This window comes from Amborella trichopoda, chromosome 10 (assembly GCF_054954075.1).
Source record: "Amborella trichopoda isolate Santa Cruz 75 chromosome 10, AtrichopodaSantaCruz75HAP2 v2.0, whole genome shotgun sequence".
Lineage (NCBI taxonomy): Eukaryota > Viridiplantae > Streptophyta > Magnoliopsida > Amborellales > Amborellaceae > Amborella > Amborella trichopoda.
In genome coordinates this window covers 10,482,048-10,499,215 of record NC_142345.1, presented here as the reverse complement: position 1 = coordinate 10,499,215, position 17,168 = coordinate 10,482,048, and the positions used below count along the sequence as shown (strand labels likewise).

Genomic DNA, 17,168 nt, shown 5'->3' with positions numbered 1-17,168 from the left:
CTCAGCCCTTTATTATTATTTTATTTTAATTATTTATTTCCCATCTTCCCCTACATCAGTCGCTGAAAACATTCTAGAGCTTATAGAAACTAGAAAAGTAAAGCAAGTGCTTGCCTGCTACATTTATGCAATGACAGGTCAGTTGGTTCAGGAGGTTCCGGCAAGCAAGCTACCGGACCAACTTCAATACAGTCAGAATAAGCAAACTTGTATGACCTTCGCACATATTCATCAACATCTAGGCCAGCTCCTGCATTTCCCATTAATAAAGTAATCCAAAAATATTTTCAATAAATATTCAGAAAAATTTTCTCTTTAGAAAGTCTCAAATAGAGATTCAGAGAAAATTATTATACATGTAACAAATAGCAGCATCAAGAATCTGCCTATTGCTGCAAGTTTACCCACACATATATCAAAAAACCAGGAGGAGCAGTAACAAGATTTACCATTAAAGACCATTCTGCATATAAAAAGCATGTTGATTGCCAATGAAATTGCTGATACACCAAAGAAAAAGCCAGATGGTGAATGTTCAGCTGGTTTGCCACCAGTTGTGACATATACCGCACAAAGTTCATATGCACACAGGAGAGCTACAGCAAGAAGAAGAAGAATAGCAACAGCTCCTGCAAGATAAGAAAAAGTTGACAAGCCATGTTATCAGAAAGGAAGTTTTATATTTTTTTTCTTTGATAATAGTTAACTTGGAATTAAAAGATTGAAACACAGAACATAGTACATAAGGTACAAGTTGGGCTCTAAGCTATCCCCGACCTGTATCGTGGTCCCTGAGGGGAGGACCAAGATCAGTCCAGTCACAACTTGGACTTAACATTAAGTAGTTAACATGGTGGGGCTTATAGAGCTGCCCAAGTACAAAAGCGGACAAAAGGAAGAAGGGCCTATAGTTGCCCTTGTACATAGTATATCTAAACTAAGCATTCTGTGAAGAAGATTGGTGTGCTGCTCCTTTAGCGAGTGCGTCTGCGGTTGCGTTTGTGATCCTTCAGGGTATGCTGCCACGTGACAAACAGGTCCCTGCATAAGTGGTTAATCTCATCAAAAATGTGACTCAAGTACCAAGGTGGGTCTCTTTTCCCAGATCCCCAGGTTATGATGTTCTTGGAGTCTCCCTCTACGAGCACGATTCTACCCCACGTAAGGTTAAAACGTTTGATTCCAGTTAGAAGGGCCAGAGCTTCTGCTGTTTGTGAGTCTTTTGTTCCTATGAACTCCAAGAATGAAAGGAGGATAGTTCCTTCAAAGTTTCTAAACACTCCTCCAATGCCTGCCGGACCAGGGTTACCTAAAGAGCACCCATCAAAGTTGAGTTTAATTTGACCTTTTAGGGGAGGGGTCCATCTGGGATTGATTTCACTTTTATGATGGGTGAGGAGTAGAAGATTACTCCATTCTTGTATAAAGGAACATGCCGATATTCCCGTAAACAATTTATGGTGGGTTGCCCAAAAGATAACAGAGTCTGTTATTTTATGGAAGAGAGTAAGGGTGGAATTCTTTTCCCCTTGAAAAGTTATAGAGTTTCTTTCCTTATAAAGGTGCCATAGAGTTGCCGCTAAGGATGCTTTCCACAGAATTACACTTGATTTTCTCCATTTGTCCTCGAAAGAATGGGCTAACAAAGACGTTTTATAGTTTCAGCAGTTGTACGCAAATATCCTACTTCTGATCGATCATCGAATATACATCCAGCACAAGCAATAAAGGAAATCAGCAATCAAGCCAAAAGTCCATAATGAAGACTTTTGAAGATATAAATTTTGTGTTTATTATATGATGATTTCTGAGGAATCTAACATAGTATTTCATAACTCATCACACAGCCTCCACACTCATATTAGCAAATAGATGCAAGATGTCTAGCAATATGTTTCTGTTGCTATTTAAGGTTTACAGGGCTAATGATATCCATCCTTGCCTCACACTGGAAGCGCTTTCTTCAAGCCCATAGCTCAAATGGAAAGCTTGCAACCTGAGGTTGCTTGTTTGAATCCAGCATACCCGAAAAAAATAAATAAATAAATAAACAAAGTCATGTTCCACCTACAGGATATCCAGAGAAAATGAAAAAGAAAAACGAGAAAACCAGCCCTCTATGAAACTTAAATGCGAAACTAATGATAATGTTAGAACTAAGTTGACATGCAACTTAGCCCCCAGCCAATTAGGAAAAGAAGCAAAGACAAATAACAATGCTTTCCCGTCCAAAATGTTCCACACTTAAATGAGCACTTGAGATAAACAATCCAACATAAGTCCCTAGATGCAAATAAGCATTCAAGAACAGAATAGAAGAGTAAATTTCTATTAGGAACAAACTAATGACATATATTTATCAAGAAATCACTGTATGTAAAAGAATTCAAATTGTAAGTTGATCCTACATAACATCAAATCCATGAAAATATGCTGCAAAACATTCTGAAAAGGTAAATGACATAACTATATAGTGGTGTGGCACATATAAAATGGTTGTGCGTATGTTCAGACTCCAGCAGTATCAGTTCCATCTAGACCTTTAGTGTTCTTATATTGAATCATGAAAGCCCAGCCATACTTCAGTCATTAGAGGAGCATGAAACTCACCTTAATTGAAGGAAGAAGTCACATGTAACAAAAGCAAAGGAATACATAGTGTAATGTACTATAAAGAGAAGAGCATACTTGAGCTTTGCCACTGAGTTCTCCACCAAAGCATTATGGCATAAAATGCCAGCAGGAGAGCGGTACCAGCCATTATCACTGCAAGACCTATTAGATCTCGATCCAAAATGGCAACCAGCCAGGCACCCCAAAACACAAGCATAGCAATTGGAGATATCACAATAATCCAAGCACAAAGTGATAGAAAACCGCATAAGAAGCTCAATTGCGGACATTGAACAAATTCCGGCCACTTCCTTGCAAAGACCCAACTGACACACAGAGAAATAACAATCATGCAATCGAATACAAACAAACAATTGAATACAAATTACTCACTAAAAACATGTGATAACATGATACATGCAACAGGTATGAACACCCGAGCGAAAACAGGACATGCCAATGAACCTCCAACTTCACATATAACCTCCAACTTCACATATTCTAGAGATAATTCAGAATACAAGTTAAAATTTGATTGCATTATAATCCACATAGTTCGGGTTAAGTATCTCAACTGAGAGAAAACAGCCAGCATAGAAGTACAACATATCATGAGAGAATAGAAACAATCTTTAATTTAGTGTCAAGATATCACTTTACGTTAGGTATATTCATCATGGCAACAAACTTTTCAAGACAAAAGTGTGTCAACTGAAAAATATTCCAAAGGCCGGTAAGCTCACTCAGATACTAGATGCATCCAACCTGTTTCAGGAAACCCAAATGGATGTCTCTCTTTTTCCTTTTCTTTTTTTTCCTTTTCTTTTTTTTCCTTTTCTTTTTTTTCCTTTTTTTTTTCCCCTTAACTTAGCAAGGGGTTTGATGCCAACCACCTATGTGCCCCTGCTTGGATTACAAGCCCCTGCTACTGGGCTCCACAAATGGATGTCCCAAAATGTCCAGTAAACATGCACACGACAATTATGCATGGCTCTAAAAATGTCTCTCACTAAGCATAGCATAAACGTCCAAGAAAGAAGATGCATGTCACAATTCTGCATCGTCCTAAAATTGTAACTCTTATTTTGTAGAGAGAAGAATCGGTAATTGGCACTCTATAGAATGTCCGTATTTATGAATATAGAAAGAGAAACAGATGATTTATTTATCACCAAGGAGATATGAATACTGTATGGTAATGGCAGCAGGATGACATTCTTCACCCTTGAATAGGGATGTCAAGAAGAACAAGTCATTCCAGCGGAAAAGACTGATCTTCAAAGCATTTGACCTTCCCAATTTATTTTTCTATTGGAGCTTCCATCATTCCTTTTATTGAGCATAATACTTGTATATGCCTAAGGTAACAGTGTCAATGCAGTAAAACCCCTGAATGCTCCTAGGATACCAATAAATAAAACATAATACAAACAGAAAAACAAATTATGAACAAATATAAAATTATCACCATACCATGTGTTGATACTTATATTCATACAGCATAATAACTTATATGTACAAGCATCATTCAGTAGGATGGAATATTCATCTTTGTATCTATGTCCTGAATTTTGTGAGATGTCAAGTTGTATCCCGCTCCCCACATCCATGCCAATATCCACATTTGTACATTAGTCGTATATATTGGACCAAAATCAACTTAAAAGTGCTAAAAGAAGCGTAAATGTAATTAGTATATAATGATGTGGTTTATTGACTAATTGATGAAGTGAGTTTTTTTATTTTTTATTTTTATATTTTATTGATTTTAGATTTGGTATTATTAGGTTTTTAATTTATTTAGGGTTATTTTTGTATTTTTTTAAGCAAAGGATATTCATAGTAGGAGTTATCTTTTAGTTAGAGGAAAAGATTAACATGAGCTTAAAAGGAAAAAGTCCTATTTTTATTGACTTGAGAAATTTAGAAAAGATTCCCATGGAGAGATTGACGTTGGATTGAGTTTGAGAGATAAGATATAGAGGAAAACTTGAGGGGATGAGAGAGAGAGAGAGAGAGAGAGAGAAAGAGAGAGTCTTATGGGTTTTTTTTTATTATTATTATTCTATTTATTATTCCTTTTTAGTTGTATTTAAAGGGAAAAAGGTCTCTTCTTTGCAAACACAGTGATCTTGGGGTGGACTCCTTTGCAAACCCAAAGAGAGGGTTTAACTTTAATCTCTCAAGTCTCTTATTTTATTTGTTTTTTCTTCTTTTTTTTTCTGCATCAGTTGGTATCAGAGCCTTGGGATCAAATATCAATAGACCTTATGGAGCATTTGGAACGATTTCATCAAATATTTGAGCCATTGGATCTACAATTTGCGAGACACATGGAAGGCCTTCGCAGAGTAATACAACAATATCTACAAGATCAACTTAATAGATCAAGAGGAACAAGAATATGAAGACCTAGATCTCAATGCAAACGACACTGAGAATAACCCTAAAGCACAAGAAATTTTGAAAATCAACTATGAAGAAAAAGACATGTGTGATGCCATGTGTGAAATCCAACCATGTGAGCCTGAAGGAAAAATCAAGATTCAATTTAGTATCCCAGAGTTCAATATCTTAGAGTCTCGTTACAAATTGCATTGGATCAATTGTTTATTTGAAGAAAAAAAAGTACCCAGAAGAATATTGGGACTGCTTCGTCAACTTTTGAGAAGGCCTATGAAAGATTTAAGTTCAACAAGCTCGAAGTCGAGCTTCTCCCAACCCTGGGAGAATGATGCAGTGAGTTTTTTTATTTCTATATTTTCTTGATATTAGATTTGGTATTATTTAGTTTTTTACTTTATTTAGAGTTATTTTTTGAATTTTTTTTGTTGTAAAGATTTCAGGGGTATAAAGGATATTTAATTTAGAATTTTAGGTTACTTGTTTTGTTTTGGGAAGCATATTTAGGGATGTGGGATTCATAGTAGGAGTTATCTTTTAGTTAGAGAGAAAGATTAACGTGAGCTTAAAAGGAAAACTCCTATTTTTATGGACTTTTGAGAAATTTAGAAAAGATTCCCATGGAGAGATTGACGTTGAATTGAGTTTGAGAAAGAAATAGGAAGATATAAAGGAAAACGAAGGGGGAGAGAGAGAGAAAATCTTATAGTTTGTTTTATTATTCTCTTTTAGGTGTATTTAAAGGGGAAAATATCTCTTCTTTGTAAACAAAATGATTGGAGAATAAAGAAAGAGTTTGATCTTAAAAAGATATTGGGGTGGACTCCATTGCAGATCCAGAGAGAGGGTATAATCTCTCAAGCCTTCAATTTTTATTTTTATTTTTTTGTTTATTATTTTTTCCCTGCATCACTAATCATCCATTGAAATGGAAGTGGTTCTTTTGGCTTACCGATAATCAAGTATAGAGACTCAAAATAGTCATCTCACTACCTATATTCTTCTAAGTTTATTTTCGAATAACACATTTGATCCACCAAATCAACCAGGATCCAACTTCCCTTTGGAGTTGTATGCACAATAGGCTCACCAAACAGGTGAGGTGCTACAGAGAAGGGGAAATACCCATCTTGGAGACTTCACTTAAAAAAATACATTTTGATCTAACATATAAATAAGGGAAAAATATCTCCATATCCCCTATGTTTAAGTTTCATTTCTTGATAAACCTGAGGTTTCAAAAAATATCTACTAACCCCCTGGCCACTTTAAACCTATTTTTTAACCTAAACAAATGTAAGAAAGACATGCTCTTTCTAAACCCAATCATTTCTCTCTTCAATTATATATCCCAAACTTCTCTCTTTCTCTCTCTTCCAACGTCTCTCACTCTCTCTCTCCTCCCATCTTTCTCCAAACACCTCTCTCCCGATAACCTCTCACCTCCGTGAAATCCAACCCAATCTTTTCTCTCTTCACTTATATACCCCAAATTTCTCTCTTTCCCTCTCTTCCTACGTCGCTCACTCTCTTTCTAGAAACGTGAAGAGAGAGAGTGGGAAGAGAGAGAGTGAGGGAAGAGAGATGGGAAAGAAAAAAAGAGAGAAGGGGTGCGGGGAGAGAGAGAGAGAAATTTGAGAGGATGGCTTTTAGGAAACGCATGTCTTTTTAGATTTGTTTGGCCTAAAAAACAAGGTTTAAATTAGCTTAAGGGATTAGAAGAAATAAAATCTACGATTTTTATGCCCCAAAATATCTTTTAAAACCTTAGCACTATTATGAAATGAAACCTAAAAATAAGAGGTATGGAGATATTTTCCCTATAAATAATTTATTGCTTGTGCACATGATGGAAAAGGAGATTTTGAATGAGCAAGTTGTCTCTTCCTCTAGAACATTTGCAATCCTCCACGGTTCAAGGTATGCCCAGATAGACCATTTAATCAGATTGTGAAAAAATTGTAGGCAATAACAAACTGATCTTTGTCTCCATGGAATCCACAGCTCCAAGTGAGTCATGCAATAAACATCTTGCCTTAGTGGTTAGCATGCAAGGCCTATATCACTCAGATCCGTGCTATATACTATCTTATCCAACAACAATAACGACCCAATTTCATAAATCCAATGAGCTAAATCCAAACTCCTCTAACCTGACTAATTAAATTAACCTTTAACTTTAACTGATCTTTAAATAATACCCATGACATAATACACACATTATCATCTCTAAGAATATATTGTTTCTACTTGAGGAACACAAAAATTGACATAAGGCAACCCCATCCCCCACCCCGCAACTCCAAGGATCCAAATGGACTTGTTATCCACAAGCTAATCAACCCCATTACAGTCTCAATTAGACAAATAAATAAATTAGATTACCAGAATGACCATTGTCATGAGTTTTTCTTTTGGAGGGATGACAGATGAGCTTTCATATACATCACATTACCAGGTATGATGCCAAAAGGTGGATGACTCACCCTGAGTGCGTCCATGTAACCCAAATTGACCTTCTACATGGAAAGAGACATCAAGAAAGAGAGGGAGACAGAAATGATGAACCGATGGAGATATCCATCAGTAATTTCTCGTGTCCCACAAATTGACCAAGATAATAGATGATAGCAGTATATATATACATGAATGGGTTTATAAGGTAACAGTTTTCATAGAGAAAAAAATTGAAGGGCTCTTCCCCAACTTTTGGGATTTAGTCACGGCTTGAGTGGTAACAGTGTTGACAATAACACCACTAAGTACTAGGTTCAAATCCCACCGCTGACCTGGCCAAAATAAATAAATAAATAAATGAAAGGGTACGAAAGTGAAAAATTGGTGTATGCTTCTCTGATAAGAGAATCCTTCCAAGGATTGTTGCTCATGTATAACAAGGAGGGGATAAGCGGTTTCAAGGAAGAGTAGTCAATGGAAAGAAACGTGAAGATGGTCAAAGACAAAAAGTTCTCACGGTATAGAAACCAAAAAAACATGTCAAACCTGATGCTTAATCCAATATCAAAAGGATCATTAATTTTCAGGAGGCCAGGAGTGAGAAAAATGCATTGTCATACAGATGGAGGAGAAAAATTGGACTAGGCCTTCCCCTTCAGGATTTGGCTGATTGTACAAGGGTTGCAAGTCATGTGGCCAACACAAGGACCAAACATGACATTAATGGTAACTTCATCAATATAGAATACAATAGTCATCCTAAGAAGGTCTTGGTGGAATTACAAGGATATTAACCAAAGTTAAGGACTTGTAGTCCTATCAATCTCTAAGCAATGTAGTAAACTAGAATGTCAAAAGGCCAACTCTTTCCCTTTGTTCCACCTACTTTCCTAGTGGGGTCAACAAAGGTTTTCCCAAATGCTAATCCCATTAACAAATAATAGCTTTCTCCATCTAGATCTACTTTATCTATCAGGGCATACATGTCCAATGTACATATCTCTTTTGTGATAATTTAAGCAGTATGTGTCTATCGTGTTGATTAACTATTTGCGAAACAATATACACAGGTAGTGTTCTTTTCAATGATGTGCATTCAGTAACATGGTCGTATCCATAACATACCATGCATAAGCATGATTCACTTGTCATGGGTAGTTCCTGATTTTATAAGTAGTCTTATGCAGGCATGAAGGGCGTGGGAGATCCGGAAGGAATCGACAAGGACCATAAGGCCAAGTACACCCGAAGAAGCATAAAAAGCAAACTGGAACTTTCAAGCCATTTATCAGGCCTTGGGTAAATCATGAGGTCCCAATTCAAGACATGGATCTTTTCTTTCTTTTTTCTTTTATTTATTTATTTATTTATTTATTTATTTATTTATTTATTTATTTATTTATTTATTTATTTATTTATTTATTTATTTATTTATTTATTTATTTATTTATTTATTTATTTATTTATTTATTTAGTTAGTTGGGGTCTCTCAGATTTTTTTCTTCCATATTACTAGTTGTGATTCTGTGTCATTTCCCATCGTTTCTGACAGAATTTTCTGGCAAAGCACTTAATATATCATAAATTTACCCATTATGAATAATGACACCGAGAAATTCCTCTTTCTTAATTAAGAAAATACCCATAAACAGTTATGGTATGCTGTAACAATTTTACTGCGAATGCAACAATACATTCGACAGTACCAACCCAAAAATACCAAAAAATTGAAAAGCATTACAATTTAGCTTAATCTTCACATGAGAAGTAAGAGAACATAGCTAAAAAACTCACCTGTATATCCTCCATGGCCTCCAATTGACTGCCCAGAGAATCGTAACAGATAGAAAGCTAATCACAGCAAACACGGCGGCACCAACCGCACATGCCATTTCAACACTATACTCATCAAGCTCCATTTTCGTCGCAGAGATACCAACCTTCAATTCCAGAGTACCCAACAAACCCTAACACCAAAAACCATTAAGCAAGCTCAGATACAACCCTGGTGAACCCTAAGCCGCAGACTCAAAAACCTAAGGAAAAAAACCACGAAAAACCCTATTACATCCAATTCCGGCCAAAAGACACTGGAAAAACACAAATGCACAAACACTGGAAACAGAATGAACGAAAAATACCTTCTTTTAAGAGACATTGGCATAAAAACCAGTAAAAACTCTATTGACATTGCGAACGAATACATTTTCAGTGAAAATATTACCGCATTTTTAGGGCAAAGGTACGACAAAGAACGCAGTATGTGTTGTGATTAGGGCTAGGGCTAGGTTAGGGTTAGAGAGAGATATTCTGAGGTGCTGCGACTGCCAGTCGCAGACAGTAGAGGGGTTTCACACAAGAGAGAGAAAGTTAGAGAGAGAGAGAGTGAGGGAGGACAAGAGGTTCAATAGTTGTGAAACCAAGTCTAGAGAGAGAGCGTACAACTAGTTATAAGAGGGGCGTGATTTGCGTCTTACTTTTAGTCTGAGACGGACAAATGTGCCCTCGTGACGGAACTTTTTGCCATTTTCCTTTGGTTTAGTTTTTATTTCTTTTCATTTTTCGAAGGGGTATGGGTAGACCCGACCTGGGTCCGGACATGGAGTTCAAATCTTCGACCCGACGGTTCAGGTCTGGTTCAAATTTTGGACCTGACCAATATTCAAATTCGGGTTTGGGTTCAGGTAGACCCAACCCACACCTGAATCGAGAGACAACCTGACCTGAATAGTGTTGATATTTAAATAATATTAACAATATATTATTCAAATAAATATATTGCTACTTATTTTTAAGAAAATTTGTTTCATGCAGGCTAGACTGCATTTCTACATATTCGGTCTAGAAAATTTAAGGCATCTATTTTAAAGATGGATGCAATTAGGTGTTCCATCTAAAAACAATGGAAACCAACAATCCAAATTATTATTTTTAGTGTATAAAAGTTATTTATTTTTTCATATTCATGATCTCCATGTTAGAGATTACATGTCCTTAAAAACTAATCTTAAAATCCATCTCAAAAATAGATTTATTAAGAGGCCCGCATTTCTACATATGCGGGCTTGGCCACATAGAAAATGGGTCCTATATTTAATTATAATATGCTAGCATGTATTTAACAAATATATATAAATGTATAAATATTTTTATTTTTGGATTGGATCTAGTCGGGTCTAGGTCCCACATTAAATTTTCGAATTTAGATCCCACATTATATTTTTTAGTATGGATTCAAGTTTGGTGACTTCGGGTCTTTGTCCCATGATATGTTTTCAAGCGGGGTAGATCCGGATCCAACCCGACCCGACCCGACCCATTGCCACCCCTAAGTTACAAGTTAATGACTAGTATTATGTTGGGAAAAAAAATAGTGGGTTTAATTGTGCTAACAAGAAAATGATACTAGAGCCTATGTTACTTACCATAGAGCCATTCTAATGGATACCATAAGAGAGGGAGGGGTAGGAATTGTACTTGGGCTCGAGCAGTTAGACATACCAATAGTACATCTCAGGTTCGGTTAACATAGCAATACTACATCTCAAGTTCGATTCCTCCTGCTGAAATGTGTTTTTTTTAAAAAGATATACGTAGCAAACAAATTGTACCCTCACTTGTAAACAATTTCATATTCTCTCTCTAGATGCATTCTCTCTTGTTGCAATTAGGATTTAGAGACAAGACTAAATTAGGGCTGCTGTTGGGTCAAGATGGCTTCGAGCGGGACTTGGCCACTCTGTACGTCCGCATGCTAAGACCTAACAAAATTTGGGTTTAGTTTGGCCAAGCTTAGGTCAAATTTTTATATAATATGATATGTACACATAATGATCATGTTGGCTGAGCCCCAAACTATAATATAGGCCGAACAATCCAGATTTAAGAAGAAAGATTAACGACCATACTTGTGTGTTAATGAATTTTTTTTTTGAAAATTAGGGGTCGGATGGACTTCAAATTTGTGCATATGTAGTTCTTTTGGGTGCTTAGAAAAACTAAAAAGAGGGATTTGCTAAAATAAATTTGCGTAAAATAACTTTAATGTTCTCATTCATTTATCCTCCCCTCCATGGTCATCCGGCATATAAATGTAATATCGATCTGCTCATAAAACCAACTTCTTCTTCATCATTATCATCCAAGCCTTATCCCAATTATTTGAGATCGGCTACAGGAATCATGTTCCTCCATTCTTCATTATCTCTCAATAAAAATAACATAGGTGCATGATTCATAATAAGATGTTGCAATGTTTTACACATGGCTGTCTACCTAAAGCAACCCACCTCCTTTACCCGAGCTTAGGATGGGTTAAGTGAAAATTTAAAGTCCTCACATTTATTAGATCATCATAGAATCTAATTTGTATATATATTAAAACATATACACAAGGGAGCGATTCCATGTCATTGTTTCACTATAATAATATAATGAAGTGATACTGTTAAAAAACCACATCTACCATAATTGTATGATTTAAAATTTTACAAATGCAGGTTCTTCATCTTAATAATCAATTCTAAAAGGGAAAAAAAAAAAGAATTTGTGCAACATAAAAGTCAGAATGAGTCCTCCAACAAAGGATCTAGACCACCTATTTGGTGGATATTCAAATCTAGGCTTTTAAGAACTCAAGATTAATTTTGTTTTTTCAAAATTGTTCATCTGATGATGTTAAGCCTATACACAAAACTTGGGTGTAAAAAAGATTCCTATGAGACCTAGTTTTGATCATCCATCTAATGGAGGGCTTATGTTCATTGTGTTAAAAGATAACTTTTGAAGGTGCTTTTTCTTCTTCTTTTTTAAGTTTGTAATCTTAATGCAAAAAATATATGTTTAAAAATTTGCTTCAAAGAAATGCTCTTATATATAGGTTTTTAAAATTACATACAATTCATTTACCCCACGCGCCCCCGTCCCCGTCCTCCCCCCCCCCGTCCTCCCCCCCCCCCCCCCGTTCATTATGTATATAATATTCTTTGGCTTCATATTAAATAGACTAATTTGTCAAGATAATTTGGACCGTTGGAAGTTGATGTCTTTCAATTAAGCTCACAAATAATGACGAGTGCATTGGTTGATAAAATAATACATTGTAACTTTGTAACACATCTATGATGGCAACTTGTCGGGTTCGGTTCGGGCTGGACTCGGACTTGAAAAAATGATATGGGACCCGAACGCGATCCAAAAATTAAAATATCTATGCATTTAACTATATATCATATATAGGAAAAGTTTATATAGAGTGGAGGCTCTAAGCAATGAAATTGGAGCCTACCACATAAATTTCACTAGAAGAGGTGATTTTTATGCCTAAATGTCTTTAAATTGATCATCTCGACATCAAGATGTATGGACATGAGAAAAAAATGGATTTCAAGTTTTGGAAATAGTGTATTTTGTAACCCTTTTTTTGACCGTCAATTTTCAAGATTTTCAGGTTTTCATAGATCTACACTATTTTTTAAGCTTATTATTATTATTATTATTTGGGTAATTTAGTGGGTAAGGCAAGCCCCTGCTTGTTTTTTCAATAGATTGGAGAGTTATATTTTGAAGGTGTTAATTGGAGGTGTCAGCGATAAGAATAGATACCACATATGTGGGAATGCTACCACCATGCCCTCAACCCATTTCCTATTTTTAAAGCTTTAAACTTTATAACTAAAAATGAAAAATATGTTTTAAGGCTATCAAAAAGATTTCCAGTATTGAAACCACATTTCTCGACACTATTTGAAGATAGGCTCTAATTTAATTGTTTAGAGCCTATGCTCTATAAAAACCACACCCTTCATATATTGGGACCCGAAAAATATTATCGGACCCTACTGGATCCATACCCGGACCTGAATAGTATTTGGGTCCAAGATTTGAACGAAGACCCGATGTGTCGAGTCCAATTTTTAGACCCATACCCAGAACCAGATCGGGTCTACCCCTCGAGTCCCGGGTGGGGTCCAGGTCCATTGCCACCCCCTACGAGTTTCTCATAAATCAAAATTTTTAAATTTTCTTTCCCCAAATTTACACCAATTTGCTAGTGATATGCATTTTATTGCACATATATGAACCTAAACACACTACTTTTGTTGGCTTCTACATGGGATTAAATTTGTCCCATATTAAAAGCAATGTACTTATGCACATTAATAAATTGCAAAGTGGCGTTTGCATTTGGATGAAACCAAACAGGAAAGGCCGAACTATCTTCACTATCCTGAAAAAGTAAAAATAAACCAAGACGAAATGATTTGGTGGTCCCATGGGACTGGATTGCACATTTGGCCCCTCGACCAAATCACCCAGTTAGGAGGATCATATGGGTTCTCAAAACCTGGCAAATTGATCTCACTGAAGGGTAGTTTTGAAGAAAAACTTGTTTTTAGGAATCTACTCTACACTTGAATCTAATACAGATAAGATCTACGGATTTTTGAACTCGAAAACTTTTCCCTTAAAATCTTATGAAAATTGATCACAAGGTGAATCAACAAAGGTCTGACAATTTTTAAGTCATGAAAACACCCATAGCGGGAAACGGGCTGAGATCGTGGTAGTAGCACACCCCATACCTCAATTGCATGTTGTGCTTTCCAATCCACAACTTAAAAAACCACTAACTATTTGACAAAAAAGGCAATTTTGGTCCGGCAGACTATATAGAGACCATAAGTAAGTTTATAATTCTGACCCATAAAAATTTTAGTGGTAAATAAATGGTTTATTAATGCCAACTTCATTGCTTTGCAATTTCCAGATGAAAAATATTAGAACTTTGCAGTTTTTAGGTGCTTCCATGGAAATGTTTTTGAAGGAAAAATAATTTACCTAATATAAAACATACAAGAGCATTTGAACAGTAACATTGACGTGATAAATTCAACAGGAAATAAAGATAAGCATTCCTATGCGACCCTATCCTACATTAAATACAACATATGACCTTGATTGGCACCATTCTTGGTCTGAAACAAAACAAATGGTTGAGATGATATGTAACTCTATCAAAAATGCAATAGGCCATGGGGTGGATTTACGGATCATATTAATTGTTTATAGTAGGCCGACAATGGTACAGATCAAGTTCTCATATGTTGCATGCCGGAATGACCGGGTTTCATAGGGTCATTTTTCAAAAAGCCAAAAAAAGAACCCAAATCAGATGGGATCAGATACCGAAACATGCGCCGATATATCGGACATATCAACCAACGCACCTTCCAAATACGGATCCTGTCAGTTCGAGTCAGGACCGTTATCATCGGCCGATATACCCGACTATTTTTTTAATTGAACATTACTGGAAAAACAAAGCAAAATGGAGAAACCTTGCCTTACTTCAAATTTATGGGAGTTTGAAAGCTTGGACTTCTCTTCACCAGTATTCTAACGCCCCTTTAATTCCTCTCCCTCTTTGAAGTCTCAAAGAAATTGGGATTTGTTTTCAAAAAGGAGCGTTATATATCACTATTAGCACATGCACACTTATCTACAATAAACCATTTATTTTTATGAGCCAAAATTCCCGCTATAAAGATAAAAGCAACCATGTATGAGGACCATTTTGAGGAAATGGCCGTTTCATTTTTCAGGAATCACTCGGCAGGTGGCCAAAACCCATTATAGAGACCATAAGAATCCTTATCTTCTTAAGCACAATCATTTGTTTTTACATTTAGGAAAAAATTTAAAAAATTCCTATTTTTGGGCACTCCTGACATTGCGTCAGGAACCTAAATGCATGTATTAATCACTGCCTTTTAAGAGAAAATGTATATTAACTATAACTAAAAGGAAAATTGTTTCATGGTCCGAGAATCCATCTCAAAAAAAAAAATTTAAAAGGGGACTCATTTCTATATGGACTCATAGAAATCGTGTCCATAACTAAATAATGAAGGATCATAATTCATATAAATTATAAAGGCAAAAAAAAAAAAAAAAAAAAGCTTTTTAGACTTGTTGCAAGTATAATATAAATAGATTATGGGTAAAAGGGGGCACGTAGTCAAATTGCTGATTGACTTGTATGGCTACCACAACTTTCGGTGAAGAAGAAAAACATAGTGAGGACAAATAAATACTATCTTTATTGGGCTTATCAATTTATCTGTCATACCATCTTTGTCTAGGTTTTATATATATATTTTTATATAGGTTTGTCCTTCTTTGAATTGATTTGAAGCACAAAAGCTTATTTTCTTGGCTTAGAGAACCAGTATTAAATAGGTGGACAACAATAGCGATCTAGGGACCACCAATCCAGCTTGAAGCATTATAATGAAATAAAATAAAATAAAGGGATTGTATATAGTATTAGGTTTTGTTTTTGTTTTTTGTTTGTTTTTTGGTGAGAGTCTTGGAAAGTTTTTCTTAAATTTTGAGCTTGATCATTAGCAAAACTTCGATCACATATTTTCACATTTGAGAGCTAGAGGTAACTGTCGTACTATATATTTTTCCTTGTAATACCCTTTAATTGAGTTTTGTTAGTGTTCATTTTTTCTCTTTTTTTGTTTGTTTAATTGTTAGCTTAGGACTTTGATATGAATGGAACTTTAGACACGGCACCCCGCCATCCTCACCACTTAAGCCTACATGTCATTCGTGTCACAGTTTTTCACACGCAGGAATAAGGCAGAGAAGACAAAGTTGTCGCATGCTCATCGTTTTTTCCTAACACATGGGGCACACGCGTGGGACCAATGCTGGGAGTAGTTGAAATCATGGAGAATATATTCACAAAACACATTTTTCCTTGGGTTTTGCTTTTGAAGATTCTTTGGCGTGCATTTGCATGCGTGTGAAGCTAGAAGGCTACAACCCAAGTGAAAGAAAAGTAGGGGTGAAAAACAAAACTCTCTCTATCTATCTCTCGAAAGTATAAGATTACCTTGCAACCTAATATTCCCCGTGCCGGTATGTACACATCCCAAGTTCTAGTAAAGGAGGAGGGTTGTGTTAGATGGGCAGCTAGTGTAAAATTTTATTGTAATTTTCCCTGATATAGTTAAAATAAGGCTTTGATAATAATGATGATGATATGTTAACGGTAGAAATATAGAGCAGGACATTATGCTGAGGCAAAATTCATAAATATATGTTTTGTAAGTAGTTTTTCTGATTTTTATTAGGAATTCATGAAAAATCTAAGAGTGTTGATCATATAATGGAAGACCATGATCCAGAGCATCCATGCTCATTAGAGTTATAGAAAGCATGTTGCACCCCAATGGCATATGGTTTATGGGGTGAGGAATGGAACGCACGAACCCTGGGACTTGCAAGAAGTGAGATTTCCGACGGGGAGGGGGAGAGAATGAGGTAAAGAGTGACAACCAGCCCCCCTTCCAATCCAAATAGTAAGAAAAACTGCCAAATCTGCAGATTCCCAACGGTTTGATTGGGCCGGACCGACCAGAGAGAGCCCAATCGGATGTATCTGCCTTTGGAAGCAAGCTATCCGGGCTGAAGGAACAATGGACGGATGATCGTGGGCGGGAAGGACACAACTAGTGCAATACGTACAGCATGGGCAAAATCATAGAGAAGTTAGAAAACTCACTATTTTCTCCCAATGATGGACAATAGAGATTGACCCCATATGAACACATGCTCCTCATTGGGGAATGGGGTTATAATCTCTAATGGTGCCTTTCATGGAGGTTTTTGGAGTGGAAGGG

At 36.1% G+C, this 17,168-nt stretch overlaps 1 protein-coding gene across 4 annotated transcripts in view; it reads right to left on the bottom strand.

Annotated features, from left to right (window-relative positions):
- The window catches only part of DEK1 (calpain-type cysteine protease family), a 40,849-nt gene extending 31,003 nt beyond the window's left edge, over positions 1-9,846 (bottom strand). For 2 of the 4 annotated variants that reach the window (XM_006856239.4, XM_020674803.2), the window contains exons 1-5: positions 9,615-9,846; positions 9,268-9,440; positions 2,689-2,939; positions 450-629; positions 115-250 (exon numbers count right to left, since the gene is read on the bottom strand). In XM_006856239.4, coding sequence (XP_006856301.1) covers positions 115-250; positions 450-629; positions 2,689-2,939; positions 9,268-9,392 — 692 coding nt within the window. In that variant the 5' untranslated portion in view covers positions 9,393-9,440; positions 9,615-9,846. The remainder of the gene's footprint in view (positions 1-114; positions 251-449; positions 630-2,688; positions 2,940-9,267; positions 9,441-9,614) is intronic. The other 2 variants (XM_020674802.2, XM_088849611.1) reach the window with 1 other exon arrangement.
- Between the last annotated feature and the right edge of the window lie 7,322 nt (positions 9,847-17,168).